Source organism: Tilletiaria anomala (assembly GCF_000711695.1).
Source record: "Tilletiaria anomala UBC 951 chromosome Unknown K437scaffold_1, whole genome shotgun sequence".
NCBI classification, from domain to species: Eukaryota; Fungi; Basidiomycota; class Exobasidiomycetes; order Georgefischeriales; family Tilletiariaceae; genus Tilletiaria; species Tilletiaria anomala.
Window position 1 is genome coordinate 70,188 of NW_013547021.1, and position 14,879 is coordinate 85,066.

The 14,879-nt window shown below is 55.3% G+C and overlaps 6 protein-coding genes across 6 annotated transcripts; 2 read left to right on the forward strand and 4 right to left on the reverse strand.

The window, feature by feature from the left end:
* Window positions 1–657: 657 nt before the first annotated feature.
* On the reverse strand, window positions 658–1,328 carry K437DRAFT_587 (uncharacterized protein). The gene has a single exon (XM_013390883.1). It carries the CDS (start codon window positions 1,130–1,132, stop codon window positions 713–715), a length of 420 nt encoding a protein of 139 aa, XP_013246337.1. The 5' UTR covers window positions 1,133–1,328; the 3' UTR covers window positions 658–712.
* A 283-nt stretch (window positions 1,329–1,611) lies between these two features.
* On the reverse strand, window positions 1,612–4,378 carry K437DRAFT_260461 (Pkinase-domain-containing protein; the record flags this gene model as incomplete). Its single annotated transcript, XM_013390942.1, has 3 exons — window positions 1,612–1,763; window positions 1,843–2,479; window positions 2,567–4,378. The coding sequence occupies 3 exons, from the start codon at window positions 4,376–4,378 to the stop codon at window positions 1,612–1,614; spliced, it is 2,601 nt and encodes an 866-aa protein (XP_013246396.1).
* Window positions 4,379–5,612: 1,234 nt separating this feature from the next.
* K437DRAFT_271450 (uncharacterized protein) lies at window positions 5,613–7,106 on the forward strand. The gene is made up of 2 exons (XM_013390943.1): window positions 5,613–6,578; window positions 6,741–7,106. Exons 1-2 carry the CDS (start codon window positions 5,712–5,714, stop codon window positions 7,038–7,040), a joined length of 1,167 nt encoding a protein of 388 aa, XP_013246397.1. The 5' UTR covers window positions 5,613–5,711; the 3' UTR covers window positions 7,041–7,106.
* On the reverse strand, window positions 7,023–9,007 carry K437DRAFT_674 (uncharacterized protein). The gene is made up of 5 exons (XM_013390885.1): window positions 8,740–9,007; window positions 8,360–8,540; window positions 7,941–8,275; window positions 7,843–7,872; window positions 7,023–7,763 (listed from the first exon to the last, which is right to left on the reverse strand). The coding sequence occupies exons 1-5, from the start codon at window positions 8,780–8,782 to the stop codon at window positions 7,150–7,152; spliced, it is 1,203 nt and encodes a 400-aa protein (XP_013246339.1). The 5' UTR covers window positions 8,783–9,007; the 3' UTR covers window positions 7,023–7,149.
* Window positions 9,008–11,166: 2,159 nt separating this feature from the next.
* On the forward strand, window positions 11,167–12,834 carry K437DRAFT_277055 (transaldolase; the record flags this gene model as incomplete). Its single annotated transcript, XM_013390944.1, has 8 exons — window positions 11,167–11,249; window positions 11,349–11,373; window positions 11,612–11,689; window positions 11,766–12,126; window positions 12,198–12,210; window positions 12,282–12,356; window positions 12,419–12,661; window positions 12,741–12,834. The coding sequence occupies 8 exons, from the start codon at window positions 11,167–11,169 to the stop codon at window positions 12,832–12,834; spliced, it is 972 nt and encodes a 323-aa protein (XP_013246398.1).
* Window positions 12,835–13,161: 327 nt separating this feature from the next.
* On the reverse strand, window positions 13,162–14,759 carry K437DRAFT_799 (mRNA transport regulator 3). The gene is made up of 3 exons (XM_013390886.1): window positions 14,411–14,759; window positions 14,123–14,310; window positions 13,162–14,053 (listed from the first exon to the last, which is right to left on the reverse strand). The coding sequence occupies exons 1-3, from the start codon at window positions 14,589–14,591 to the stop codon at window positions 13,517–13,519; spliced, it is 906 nt and encodes a 301-aa protein (XP_013246340.1). The 5' UTR covers window positions 14,592–14,759; the 3' UTR covers window positions 13,162–13,516.
* Between the last annotated feature and the right edge of the window lie 120 nt (window positions 14,760–14,879).

Genomic DNA, 14,879 nt, shown 5'->3' on the forward strand with positions numbered 1-14,879 from the left:
GTATCACACACCGCTTTCTTACACGCCTTCATCCTGCGTTGCAGCTAAAGTGAAGCCTGAACTCTCTCATCTAGGATGAACTCGATGAATCTCATTGACTTTATCTCATATGCACAAATGAAAAAGACAATGACATCGATATTGTGGCGGGAACGATCGTCGAGTTAGAAACCCATCGCGAAGTTCAACAACGCACTCAGACTCCATCCTCAACTTCAACCCCGCCCGATCAGCCAATCTGCCGCTGCACAACACGGCTTATTATTTCTCGCGCACGGGTAAAGTGGCGGGCCGCTATACAAAGCGCAATCTCTGGCACCCGGAACGCTTGACGCTCACAGCCGGTCAAGATGCGACACATCCACATGATGGGGTGTATTTGAGATTGTCACCAAGCGAGGCGCGCGCCTACGGGCTGGCATGATGGTTTGTGTAAGCACAGCGTTCTCCACCTTGCATCTGCAGAACTGCCAAATGCTGAATGTCGCATTGTACACCCTTTATCTCCTTAGGGCGTGGGATCTGGCATGGCCGCAAATGTTCAGACAAATGAGCGCAAGCGACGACCCGAGCGTGGATCACTTGATTGGGCCAGATGTGTGAACATTGGCTTCAAGGCAACATATCCCAACCTTCCCCGGATGGTAACTGCACCTTGCAATGGACTTGCTGACAAGACCAGAGCCATCTAAACCCCTGGCTGCACCGCACTTTAGGTTCTTCGTGCCAACTTGCTGGTACGCCATGGACGGCGGGGAGAAAAGCTTGAAGTGGAACAGAAACGGGGAGGCTTCTCTACCAGGTGAGAGTAGGGGGTACAACGGCTCATATCCACCGTGACAAAATATCGCTTGCTTTTGACCCAGACGATCCTACTCTTTCCCGTGATTTGAATGTGCACAGATGCTATAGTGATCACAAGAGCCATCCAAAACGAGGCAGTGACCATCATGTGCAACATTGCCGGCCCCGATTGGCCAAACGCTGGCACTGCAGCTTCCTCACCAGATTCACCCGCAGCGAATCTCGACCTCATCGGCGTGGGCCGCTCAGCCGTTGCTGCGCCCTTTCTAGGGGCTGGGGGCCGCATCGAGCATCCTGGTGAGATGCAATCGCTAGCCTCGGTAGACATGAGCGTCCTCCTGGATGCCCGGGACGTGTATAGGATGAGATATCTGTTCGAGTTCGAGCGGCCCCGGGTGGGGGGTTCCAACTACCAGAATCTGATCGGAGGCCTCCAGAGCTAGCCGGGTCGATTTTCAACCGTTGCCTATGTATTTATAATGGAGGTCAATCTAGGCGACTTGCAATTCTACTGCTCTCCAGATTGTGCCAGCAGGGTATCAATGTCTGTAATGGCATTGCATTATGGAAAAATTTGACAAACCGATACGAGCGATTGCAAAGGAAGACAGGAAAGGTACGCGCCCAGTAACTCATGTTTGTTGCTGTCTTGCCTCAGGCGTGGTAGGGAAGCGACGAGGAGTTTGAGTTGCTGGCACTGATGTTACTTCGGAACGGTTGAGGGATGCAACTCTATGAACTTGATCTGTGTCTGGCGACGTGAATTCATAGCCCGCAGATCGCACCCAGCTACTGCGACCACTGCTCTCAGCCCGCAGAGAGTGTGAGATGGATTGAATGCTTGTGATCCGTAGCGAGATCGATGCCACAAACAGAGACAGAGGCGAACCAAGGGTCCTTGAGGATTTCCTCTGTGCCCCACCGCTGCTTTGGATCTGGACAGAGCATCTTCTTAAGCACTGCATATCGAACAAAATATGGCGCTCGATCAGTTTTTGAGACTTATGAAAAGCTATAAGCTTCGAGATGAGGACTCACGTGGCCGGCAATCCCGTGGAGAGAGATTGGACAGAGGGCTTGGGGCATTCGAGCTGTGGTACGAGTGTACGAATTCCTTGAACGTCGGGTCGGACATCTTGGCCACGCGCCACGGCAATTCTTGGAATTGCATGCAATAGAAGACGACCGCGGCGGCCCATACGTCGACAAGTCTGGCATCGTACTCCTTCTGCTCAAATTGTTCCGGGGCAATGTATGGCTCCGAGCCGCAGAGGCCCTTGGAATAATGCGTCGACTTTTCCCAGCACATGCGGAAAACGTCGCTGACGCCAAAGTCAGTGATCTTGACGTGTCCCTGCGCGTCGAGAAGGAGATTCTCGGGCTTGATATCGCGATGCGCAACACCCATCGAGTGCAGATAAGCGATGCCATTCATAGTCTGCTTGAAGCAGCACTCGATCTCCGCCTGGCTCATCCCGCCACGCTTGATGGCGGCGTACAAATCCCCGCCGGGACAGAACTCCATCACCTCGCACCAATGTCGATTCTCGTCTTGCACCAGATCGACCGTCTCGACGATATTGATGTGATGCAGCGTGGAGGAGATGCAAAACTCTGACGTGAGCTTCTTGACGTACTCCTTCTCTGTTTCGTTCTTGCGGCGCTTTCGGAACTCCTGGAGAAAGGCAAGCGCAATTAAAAAGAGGGAGGATGTACGGTCAGCTTCCGAATAGACCCGCATACACCCAGCAGTCGCTCTCACCTTGACAGCATACAACTTCTCCGTTGAGCGGTCCCATTTGTGCGCAAGTCGGACAACAGCAGTGGCGCCTTTACCAATGGCAGCCTTTTCGCAGACACCATATTTCTTCAGCAAGCTCGCCGTGTCGCCGCCACCTTGGCTGGCGCCCTTCTTACTGCCGCCGCTGGCGCTGCTGCCGCGTCGGCTCAACTTGGGTGCCGAGCCCATGATCATTTCGCGCAGGGTTGAGCTGGCTGTGCTCTTTGCATCCGCATCGCGATCCTTGTCCTTCGAGGATGTGCCAGAGGCCTTTTTCGTCTTGCTTCCGGTGACGACGGGTGGCCCAGGCGCCACTGCCGACGCACCGGGACCGCTGGCGGTGTATCCCTTCGCATCGAGATCACGCAGGGCAGCAGCGGTGAGGCGACCGTGCTGCTGCTGTTCGGCAGTGTTGCCGCTCGCACCGCGGTTAGGCGAGGCATTCTCCTTGCGACGCAGCGAGACGTTGCGCGAAGGGGGCTGGCTCGTAGGTGGACTGATCATTCCCATGTTTTGTATGGCATTCATCAGCAGACTACCCGATGCATCGGTCGTTCCGACACTCTCGCCCGGGCTGCCGGGAGGCGTGCTGCCGCGGCTGGACGGCGAGACGGCTCCGGCATTCGCTGCTGCAGAGACAGAGTTCGATTGGCTGCCGCTCAGCATGCGCTTGAAAAGCGCTCGGCCGTCTAGTTTGATACTAGTGGATGTCTGCGCTGGGCGCGTGGCGACAGGTGTAACAATGGTGGTCTGCTCGATGGCAGCCTCGGTAGCGGGCGTCGCAGGTCCTTCTGGCGCGCTGAATGCACCGGAGCCAGCGCCACTCGGACGACCGTTAGCGGATGCCAGAGGTGAAGGTGTAGCATGGTCGACACCGTTGCCTGGTATATAGCCCGAACGACTGACACGCGTTGTTGCTGCACTTTTCGGGGGCGACATAGCCCTTGGTGGTGGCGAAGAAGGCCGGGATGAGTCGCTGCTGCCGTTCTTGGAGGTATGGTCTCTCGTTTGCTGCGTGCCCGAGCTCTGCTTTTGGCTTTGCGTTTTCTGCTGCAATGCTTGCTGAGCGCCGCGCAGAGACTTCCCGAGAGGCACAGCGGTCAGCGGCGTCGGCGGAACGCTGTCGAGCTGCGCGATCGACAACGGCGCGGACACTTCGCCAGCGTGCGACAGATCGTACGGACTGACTTCACGTACTAGCTTGAGGCTATTGCTGTCATCACCGTCGGCTCCGCCACCGTGTTTAACGACAAACGAGTCTTTGGACTGCATGCCGCTGAGCCGATGCTTGGGAAAGCGGTGGCGGTCCGGGGTAGGTGGGCGCGAAGAGAGGTTGGACTCTGTGTCCGAATCGCTCATCATCTCGCGCGCCCTGATTTCACGTTCGCACATTGGTCCGTTGAGTGACAGTTGCCGAGCCGAAGGTGGACTACGCAGCCCAGAAGCGGCGGCAACAAGTCGCGAGGAAGGTGGAGAAGTGGCGCAGCTGGCTACTGGCAAGCCCGGCTGCCCCTGGTGTGCGGGTGAGGGCAAAGCGCTACCAGGTATCGACATGGGTGCAGGTTGGTTCAAAACTGACGGTGGTAATGTTGCAGCAGACTTGGAAGAAAAAGAAGCAGCAGCAGAGTCTATGGACTGGCTGGGTGTTGGTATGATCTGATCGGTACCAACAAAAGTGTTTGGCGACAGCGTGCTCTGAGAGCCGTTGTCGGCTTTGCTCAAGCCTGGGTCACGAACGTGGCTTGGAGGCAATATACCGGAGTCGAAACCGCCGTTTGGCTCGCCTGATGTCATGGGAGAGGCTGCATTTTGCTGTGTTGACTTGGACGCTTCGCTCATACCTTTGACAGGCAAGCACGTAAACAGCGGGGGCAGTAAGAGATGTCTGCCACGAGGCCGTTCGATTTGTGCTAGCAAAGGCCAGGGGCTGCTGACGTCTGACAAGCTTGAGAAGACAGCTGGATAGAGGAAATGCTGGACGTGCAAGTGCGAAGCCGGCAAGACCTGGATGGCTTTGCGCTGTACGGGCTTTTGTCTTTGTTCGGTAGACCAGCGCAGCCGAGTTTGCTTTTTGCACTTGCCCGCCAGGCCCGCTCTTGCTTTCTAGCTTGGCAAAGGAGGTGGAGGAGATGACCAGAAGACAGAAAGGGATGGTACTCCCTGGTGATAGGAAAGAATCGATAGAGGGACGATTTGGCAGCAAAGTGAAGCGATGAAATGCTGCGGCGGACGCCGTTGTGAGTCTGACTTGAATTCGCCACAAGCCCGTTTCCACGCGCGCCAGAGCCAGATGGCAGGCCCAGACACTGCTGTGTGGGGCTGGGGCACTCAAGCAAGATAGTCCTAACTTTCCCCCAGCGTACAACGTCGGGGTTCTCTATGTTGCCTCATTCCATGAGGATGAGGGAGCTCTCGGATTCGTTTTTGCTATATAGGATTGAGGGGGAGGCAGGTGGCAGGATGTGCGAAAGAACGGTGGGCTGTGCGAGTGATTGGTCTGTGGAAGGGCTGCGGTTGCGGGGAGGGACTGGTGGGCTGGAAAGCACACGCCCACGCCGCCCACGGGTCCAGGGCAACAAAAAAGGGACGTTGGTATTAGCTGAAAGGAATGCGCCTCGCCCCTTCCTTTGATTAAATAAAAAATAAAAATAAAGAAGTGTAACCCTCGCTGGCTTCTCCCTATGGTGGCCTGCTCACTGCTTAGGTTCTCGGGCAGTGCTCTGGCTGAGCTCGTTAGATCTGGACAGTGGACATGCCCCGATCGCTTGACGTCTCCAAAAAGAAAGAAAGAGGGAAAGCACAGAGAGCCAGAGTGGGTTGAGGGCGACTGACAACGGGCTTTACGTGTCGAGCAAAACTGTACCCGTAAACCTGTGCGCACGCTGCCCGAACCGCGAATGTTGCACCGAAAGTGACGACCAAGCTCAACCCTTCGCTTTCGAGCTTCGTCGCTCCTCGCTTCCAAGCTCTCTGGGACAGCACGCAGGGCCAAACATGCGATGATCTCTTGTTGGACCTTGCATGTATTCGAGCAGGCAAATGCACCATAGACCCTCAATGGCTGGTTGCGTGAGCGTGTAGGTTGTGCAGGTACAAGACGTGCTCTTAGGACGTAGCTTTATACGACATGCGCTCTATAGGCGGCCCCTGGCTGCTACCACCGCCGCCGTTTCTTGCAAGCTTCTGGCCACCAGCTCGCGACGACGACGATGACTTCTTCCGTCGTCATCTTTCCATAATGCGCCGTAGAGTACAGAATAAGGCACCCCAGTGGCCTCTCGCAGGAATAAGCGAGCCGGACGTGAGATGGCCGCTGACGCTCGCAGACGGCAACCCCTCGACCGCCTTTTCATCACCACCGCAACGCGCGGAAGTTGTCACCGCGAACACCACATCGCGCTCACATCCAATTCTATCAGCAGGTACTATTCTAAGCGCAATCGCAGGCATAGGTTTCGCAGGCAGCGTAGCAGGGGCATTCATCTACACGATGCGCAAAGGGCGGAAAGAGGCGCTGCGAGAGGCTCAAGAAGCTGCTGCAATACTCGCTACTGGTTCTACGGTGGCAACAGAAAATGGTATTAGGGGCGCTGCCCAAGGATTGCGGCAGCAGAGTGGGGGAAGAAAGGCCGTATCATCAATCTTTGATTCAGACGCCTCTGCGCTGCCGCCTTCAGTGTTACGTCGATCGCCTTCTTATTTATCAGCAGCCGTGTCCGAATCGGGGCCAGCCGCCTCTCTGCCCTCATCTTCGGCATCAACAACGTCGAGGACATCCTATCCTTCTGCATTGCATCGTAGCAGAGGACACGGTGTCTCAGTTGGGCACACGTCAAGCCATTATCCGTGCCCATCAAATGCAACAGAAGCCCAGGAACTAGCAGCAAGTGGGCCTCTACTGGCTTTGAAAGCGTTCGGAATCGCGACAGCACTTGTCGGCATCGTCTCGCTTGTCACAGTCGAGATCTTACGTAGGTTATGGGATGTTAGGGATGTGAGTGCGATGTCCGTACAATCGATTCCCTTCACCCAGCTTTCGCGTGTACTGTGTACGCGCGACGCTTAGCGTCGCAGCTGCACACCCAAATATTGATGCATAAGAGACAGATGCAAACGGCTGACGCTCATCGCTCATCACATGCCTTTCGCCGCGCAGATTGACGATTTTGTCATCAAGGTCACACGCGCCATACGGTCTGTTAGCCCTGCTCGGAATGATTCTAATGTGAATGCAGATGATGGAGAAGGCGAGGAGGCAGCAACAGCAGCTTTGCCTTTGGCGCCGCCCTTGTTGAAGGACAGCATCTTCATGCAGCTAAGCGAAGCGCGCACGCCAGAGGAGTGGTTTCGACTCCTCAAGTCTCATTTGGATGCCGAGAGCACGCAAGATGCGCTCGCACGTGCTCAGCGCGTGCGGTTGCGCGACCAAGCTGAGAGTGCAGTTCGCAAAGCGTGAGGGAGACAGGATAACCAGACAATCGAGGTTGAAAGCGTCTGCTTTGCAATGCAATGAACTAGAACCATGATAGCAAACGTTCCCAAATTCATCATGAATGCATACGAGTTCAAGGTTGCCCTCCTACTGCCTGGCGTGCATCCTGCTCGGTGTAAGCAGGAGGGACATCGTCGTACAGTGCGGCGGCGGCCGGGCGGCTGGGCAGCGGAGGCGGCACTACTGCGGCGCCAGCAAGGGAACTGCGGGAAGCGACCTGCCTGCGCCTGGCCTGCTCAGCTGCTGCTGCCTGCGGCGAGACTGTCGCACCAGGCATGACGAAATCGTTTTCACCTTGCGGCGCAAAAGGCAGCTTGTTCCTCTGACTGCTACTCGGACTGCTCGGCCGGGCCAAGTCTTTCCACCCCCTGATCTCGCCCAGATTGTATGTCTCCTCCTTCGTCAACTTCTTCAGCTCACCGCTTGCAAACGCGTGCTGTCGCTTCTCGAGATCGTGCGCGAGCATCGCCGCGCCGACGCGGTTGGAGATGCTCAGCGCAATCCCGATCAGCGGCATGCGCTCCGCCGTAGCGCACGCGAAGCCGAAAGCGCGCAGGCTGAACTGGCGCTCAGTCATGAAGAGGTCCACTTGCATTGGCGTCATACGCTTCGCCGCGAAGAAGGGTGTCAGCAGCTGGCGGCCGTAAGAAAACGAGCGTAAGTAGGCGCCCACGGCAAGAGACAGGACTGCGTCGCGGAGCCACCAAGACGATGTCATATGATCAGCCCTCTTTCTCTTCTTTGTCGCAGCGTTGTTTCGACTCACATGGAATGAAATCGAGAGGAAGAAGTACGACTGGAAGGTCAAAAGGAAGCGCGCTCGTCAACATAGGTCAGACGGATGCGCTCATCTGACATGTGTACCTCTAAGCATGACGCGCGTGATGATCGGACTCGCCAAACGCCGATAAAGTGGTGCTTTCTTGGAATTCTTCTGCGCTTTTTCATACGGAGGCTCCTCCCACTCTTCTTGGTATGGAATCCACCAATCTGCAGTTTTTCCTCTGCTGGCAACCGTCACATCGTATGCCTTGTTTCGGTACTCGGCAAGCTGCCGGCGAAGGAAGAACTCGATTATGGTCTGGCATTGTGATGCGACGAACACCATGGCAGCGAAAGTGGTGAGAGACGGAAGTGGGAGCGTGAAGCCCAGCGGATCGTCCACTCTGTCGGCCGTGCGAGTCAATGTATTGTAAATCCTAAGGAGGCCCAGCGTACAAGCAGGTCAGGGTTGTCGATTGCGGGCGAATTGTCTCCTTTTTAAACACAATGGCTCCACTCACCCTTTCATTCCGGTGACGCTGGCACTGGTGCTCATGAAAAAGCTGACGAACCATTTCTGGATAGGCCACGTGAAGAACGCCCAAGCACCGGCGATCAAGCTAGCGCGCTTCGCTGCCTTGGAGCATTTGGCCCACATTGGCTTCCAGAGCTGCGGGTCGTGCAAGAGGCGATACGCGCCGACTTGATAATTTCAGCGTGATTACAAGTGAGAAATAAGCATAAATCAAAAGGTCGAGCACGAAACAACCGGAGAAATGGCGCCGTAATGCAGACGCAGCGAGACCAGGGGTGAAACGCCCGAATGGAAAAGAGGCACAGTCATGGCGCGTTAGCTCCTCCAGGCACTGAGCAGTGTATACAGGAGCAGAAAGGGGCCCACCGAACACATAAGTCGGTGACACATGCAGGAATTCTTGAGGCATGATTGACGTCTTGAAGAGTTGTGCTTCACGTTGCTGCTGCACTAAGGATCGATCCAAGCTGCTTAGGAAAGAGACGGAAGAGCGTTGACGGCGTGCTCCAAAAGGAAAAAGTTTCCCAGCCTTCGCACGATCGATGGGTTCTCAAGCGAAGTGAAGCCGACGTCCTCGCCTGTTAAGGTGAACGATCTGGCTTGGCTACATCGGCCACCGTGAGCACGAATGTGACAGTGTAACCAGGTCCGTTCAGCGTTGGAAATGCGGTGGTTGGCGAGAGTGGGTGACATTAACCAACCAGTCATCAATGGGGCCGTCGGCATTCCGAAGTTACCAGTGGGTGATAGGTCAATGGCATCACGTGACTTTATTTGGATGTCTCCGAAAGTCAGGAATGCCCTCTCTCCGGACCGGTGAATCAGATCAGGACAACAAGAACTGATGCCAGGTGGAATCAATGCCACCGTCCGGGGCCTGCACAAGAAGCTACAAGGCTTGCGTAGGGAGCTCGCAGAGCCCCCCGCGCGGCGTGAGCCGACAACACGCACACGAAGCCAGGTACCGCAGAGGATTCTGGGTTCCAGCTGCCCTTTGGCTTGCCCAAAGTGTAGTTCGCGCCCTGCTACAACAATGCGCTAGGGGATCCACGAGCGCAAGCTTGCCCTCGCATGAGCTCAGGCACGCCCCTGGGTCCCATATTGGTCTTCTAGCACTGGAGCAAAGGGTCACCACTTGAGCAGAGAAGCGTGCAGAGCGAGCAAGCCGGGCATGACGGCGAGCAGGTAGCGCAACCGCGGCTATAGACGCCAACCGCGCATGTTCGACTGATCCAGCAATTGGCTGGTCGAGGAAGATGTCGTCTTCGGAAGTCGGAGTGCCGGCTCTCGGGACACGATGCACCGCCAACGGCGGCTCGCTGGTGCAACAGCTACAGCAGCGCCCTCCAATCCCACTCTTGGCGATTCTTGGACGTCAACCCCAATCCTTCGACCAATCCAACGAGAATGACGAACTCCCAAGATGTATACAGCTTGAGGCCACAACATTGTCCTCTTTGGGCAAGCTTATTCCATCCCTCTTTGGTGCTGCAGCATCTACGTCTAGCAGGGAGACGCCATAGCTGGCGAGGTGTTGGAAGTGAGGCTGACAGTATCGTGCAACGGGATGGAAGGTATGATAAAATATTTTAAGCAGATAGACCGAGAAATTGAGAAAGGGAGCTGGAGAAAACAAGGGAGGCTCCGTTTTGCATCGCATTCGGCTCGGTTACAAGAGTTGCGTCTGGTAATAAAATGCACTCGAAGGGTTGGGCTACTTGTGTGGCGGCACGCGATGCCCTCGCCTCCGGAACAAAGTCTTTCTTTCCCGGAAACCCCCAGAAAAATCTTTCGAAAATTGCCCATCAAGACGTCGGCCCGATCCGGTTTGACCCTCTGCCCCCAGAGCCTGCCAGAAGGCAGAGCCCAGAAATTCGTCTCTCTGTGGTAGTGTGGTCCCATCAGCTCTTGGCAATCTATGCCATTTCGGCTGCCGCCTCTACGGCACGTCTTCCTTTCCAATTTCTAGTACTTCTCCAGTCCTTAGACAAAAGCATCGCTGGCGGCCGTCCAGTGACCAGCGAAGTATGTGCCTGTGTTATGTATTCACATGTCGCGAAGGCATTGCTGCCAGTGTAAAGTACCAAATGAGCGAGCCAACGAGAAGTAAGACTAAGGCGTTCAGTCTTGATTGATTAGATGGGGGTTGGGGAGCACTGGCCACTCGTGCAGTGCGGTCGTAGCGCCATGACGTCGCAAGCGAACGCCCTTTGCACAGTTGGCGTGCTGGCAGGAGAGGGAGGCAGCACTGGGACACTGTGCACGAGCCATCTTTGTTGCGGTCATTAACTCAACTTTGTCAGGTTGGGTTATGGCTTGATCGGTGATCATACTTTGGGCAGCACGCCTGTCTTCTCTCCTGTCTTAGTGCTGCCATCTCCGATCAGCGTGCACCCAAACGAAGCGACGCGCACCGGGTGGGGGCCACTTCTCCGCCCACTCCGTCGAAGAAGAAGCGCTCATCTCGCCAACTTAGTAGCAACACGCCCACAGAGAGCATGATCAGGATGTTGGCCGAAAGCACTTTCATCCAGAGTGAACTTCCTTCTTCCCCTCGACGGCATCATCTCACTTCTCCTTCTCAACATACTTCACCAAGAGCTGTTATTGTACAAGCAACAGCAGCCTCTCTTAGTAACCCATCCACATCTCTTTACCATCGTGAGTACTTGCGTGCCTCCAGGAGTGGTGATCTCAAAGGAGGGTAGCTCATCGTACCCTCGTCTCCCATCGCATGCTCTTCGACTTCTTGCCCTCAACCTGACAACACCAAGAGCAACACAAACAGTCACAATGACCACTGCACTGGACAGCCTCAAGCAGTTCACCGTCGTCGTCTCCGACTCAGGTGACTTTGAGAGTATCGCCGCTTACAAGTGAATAATAAAGGATCAGGTGATGCGCTGAGCCGCTCCGCCCAGTTGCAATGCTGATCATATGTCTGCCTTTCATTTCCACTTGTCTCCAATCACCAGGCCACAGGATGCTACCACTAACCCTGTAAGTGCAGACATCTGGGACAGCGTCAACGCCGAAGGCCAGCATCTGCCGCAGAGCATGTTGGAAGGGCGCAGGCGTGTCATTAGAAGAGTATTGTGCAAGCGCAGCTCTTGTCTGTATAGCCTTCGGGGCCCCTTTGCGCACTGCTACCGAGCACCCCTGTGGCGATGGCGCTGCCTCGCTAGGAAAACGAAGCTTCTTGTCGCTGACGAGATTTTTTTTCCTTTGTCTCTTATAGTCCCTGATCCTGGCTGCTGTCAAGCAGGAGAAGTACAGCAGGCTCATTGATGTTGCTATCAAGTACGCCAAGGAGAAGGTGGGCAGATACGCCTTGCTCAACAAACAGAAAAAGTAAAATCTGATTTCAAACCCTGTCTTTTTGGAATTTCCAGGAGCCATCCGACAAGGCAAAGCAGTCTTCGCTCGCCATCGACCGCCTGCTCGTCGAGTTCGGTAAGGAGATCTTGCAAGTCATCCCCGGCCGCGTCTCGACCGAGGTGGACGCGTCGCTCTCCTTTGACAAGGACGCGACCATCGCCAAGGCCAAGCACCTGATCGAGCTCTACGAGTCGCTCGGCATCAAGAAAGAGCGCATCCTCATCAAGATCGCCTCGACTTACGAGGGTATCCAGGCTGCGCGCGAGCTCGAGCGCGACCACGACATCCACTGCAACCTCACCCTCCTCTTCGGCTTCTCGCAAGCCGTCGCATGCGCTGAAGCGGGTGTCACCTTGATCAGCCCATTTGTCGGTCGTGCGTACCTCTAAAAGAACCGCTCTGCAAGGCTTGGATATTCAACTAACCCTTGTCTCCCGAATGACCAGGTATCCTTGACTGGTGAATCATCTTTGTTGCATTGGCTCTAATTGCTGGACAAGCAAGCTGACTCGTATGCTTTCAATCAACAGGCACAAAGCAAAGACTGGCAAAGACTTCTCTGGTGCCGAGGACCCGGGCGTGAAGTCTGTCCAGAGGATCTACAAGTGCGTACCACCTCCCAGCCATACTTTGTAAAATGAGCTCGCTGATTGCTCGTTTCCTACAGCTACTACAAGCAGCACTCATATAAGACGATCGTCATGGGTGCCTCATTCCGCAACACTAGTGAGATCGAGGAGCTCGCTGGATGCGACTTCCTGACCATCTCGCCAGCGCTGCTCGAGAAGTTGCAGCAGGACAAGAAGCAGCTGCAACGCAAGCTCAGCCCAGAGAACGCTAAGACTGCCGAGCAGATACCCAAGGTCAGCTTCGTCGACAACAGGGCCGCTTTCCAGTGGGAGCTCTTCAAGTGCGTTTCTTTTTGAGACGGATCATCAATATTACAGGCGTGCACTGCTGACACTTGCATTTTGTGCTTCACTCAACAGCGACGAGATGGCCTGGGACAAGCTGCACGAGGGTATCCGCAAGTTCGCCGCCGACGCCGTCACGCTGCGTGACGTGATCGAGAAGAGGCTTTGAGCGTCGATAGCAAAGCAAATGAAATCGCCCCGTTGATGCTCTCTTCAGCCGTTTGATAGTTGATGAATCATTGCGCCATTTTCTGGAAGAAAAAAAATCATGTCATTACATTTCTGTTGGCAGTTCTAGAGCGTCTGATGTCTCCAAGCGACCTCAATATCCTGTTACTTTCTTTGCATGTGTTATCCATGCTGAACCCAGGGACGCAACGAGCTTGCTGTAGAGACCTCCGTGACTCGGCGGGTTGCAAGATCCTGAACACACGCGCGGCCAGTGTGTAGAGCCATTTATCAACCTGTGCCCGCTCCCCGCCGAGCGCTGAGCTGCCACTGCGAGAAATTGGCGAACTTCGCCTCAGAAATAAGTCTTGCTTGCTGTCTATCAAAAGCATAAGGTCACCTGGCTGAAACATGTTACAGCGTCAGTTCGCGTGACCCATACGGAGCAAGAGATGACTTTGGTTGCGATGTCGGCCTCGTGCGATCCCCCGTTGCCTTGCACAAGCACGCCCTGCACCATTTGGAAAACGTGTCGATGGGGACCCTGCATGATTCAACCAGAGCAGAACAGGCGGGAGTTCCCTTCGTAAGCACGCTGCGCTGTATTACTAGTGAGAGCACGTTCTTCGCAATGAGTGATAAGATGCGCGACAGGGTGGCGTGTGCTGGGGATCCAAACTACATCAAGACTGTTGCGCACTGGCAAAGTTCTCGGAGAGCGTCTTCGCCATGACATAATGCACCTCGACCGCTTTTTCCATCAGCTGTTGAACAGCCGCGTCCAGCTCATCTGAATCCATGCCACCTCGCACCGCATGGCGCATACTCGTCACGCTGCCTAGTGCCGGCATCGCATTGAGCTGCAGCCAGCCGAGCGCAGAAGATGTCTGGACTTCTAGGCGTGTTGGATCGACAAGAAGCGAGAAAGAGGGCGAGGGAAGAACTGCTACAGCAGCAGAAGATGTTGAAGCCTTTGTATAAGATGAGCATGTGACGAACGCACCGCATACGCCAGCGACAAGGCCGTACGTCTCTATCCCTGCTTCCGCCAATGCGGTACTAGCAACGGTGACGGCTGCAGCGATGCACGATTCTTCGGGCCCATCTGCTTCAAGGATCTGCACGAGTACGTCGATGGAGGCCTTGGGTAGGAGATCGAGGCGTAGTGACGGGAGAAGCGCTTCATGGATATGGTGGCCAAGCGAAGCCGATTCGGCGTCCTAGATGAGACATGCCAAGGGTGATGAGATAGCCACCTCGACCCAGCTGGCCCTCCAGCTACAACTCACCTTTCCCGGCCGCTTTCTCCATTCCGTTGCAAATGGCGAATATCGAACATCAACGTTCAATTCGGCCTTGCCGCTGTACTGTCGCCCTCGGATCTGCCTCGGTCCATAGATGGCGCACGCGATCTTCATCCCGCCAGTCTCGATATACGCACTCCCGCTGGCTTGGGGGATGAGCCCGCATTGGAGGACTATGGGGGAAATATTCCGTGTATAGCAACAACCCTGTCAGTTGCCAAAGGCACAGGGCGATCAAGCTTGTGAAAATCCTAGCTCGCACAGCACACTCACAGATGGGCCGTAGCGCTTGCGCCGTCCGGCCGTCCCCTCTGTCTACTGCTTTGCCCTTTGTGGCGGCGCACAACCTCTTCACTTCTAGGTCTACATGTAGCTCTTCATGCGCATAGACCGGAGGGCAGGACTCTTCGGGTCCATTGTTTCTCCGCTTGTCCCACAGCTGTGACGCACTCATGTTGGCGGTTCTTTCGGGGGCGAGGCCCCTTTCTACTGTCGACGATACTGATGATCCAGAGCGATGGCTCAGCTCCCAAGTAAGTTTCTGTTCACGACGAGCGAATATGTTGCTGAGGTAGCATTATCGTCGGCCTCGTTGCTTTCGATGCTCCAATGGGCATTAAATGTTGCGTCTTGTGACATTGCACTTGTAGAGATTAAGATGAGGCTCATCATGGCGATCACGTCCTCAAACCTCCGAGGGCGGAACCGAGAAGACAGCCAAGTCAAAGCTAGGCACGGGAGC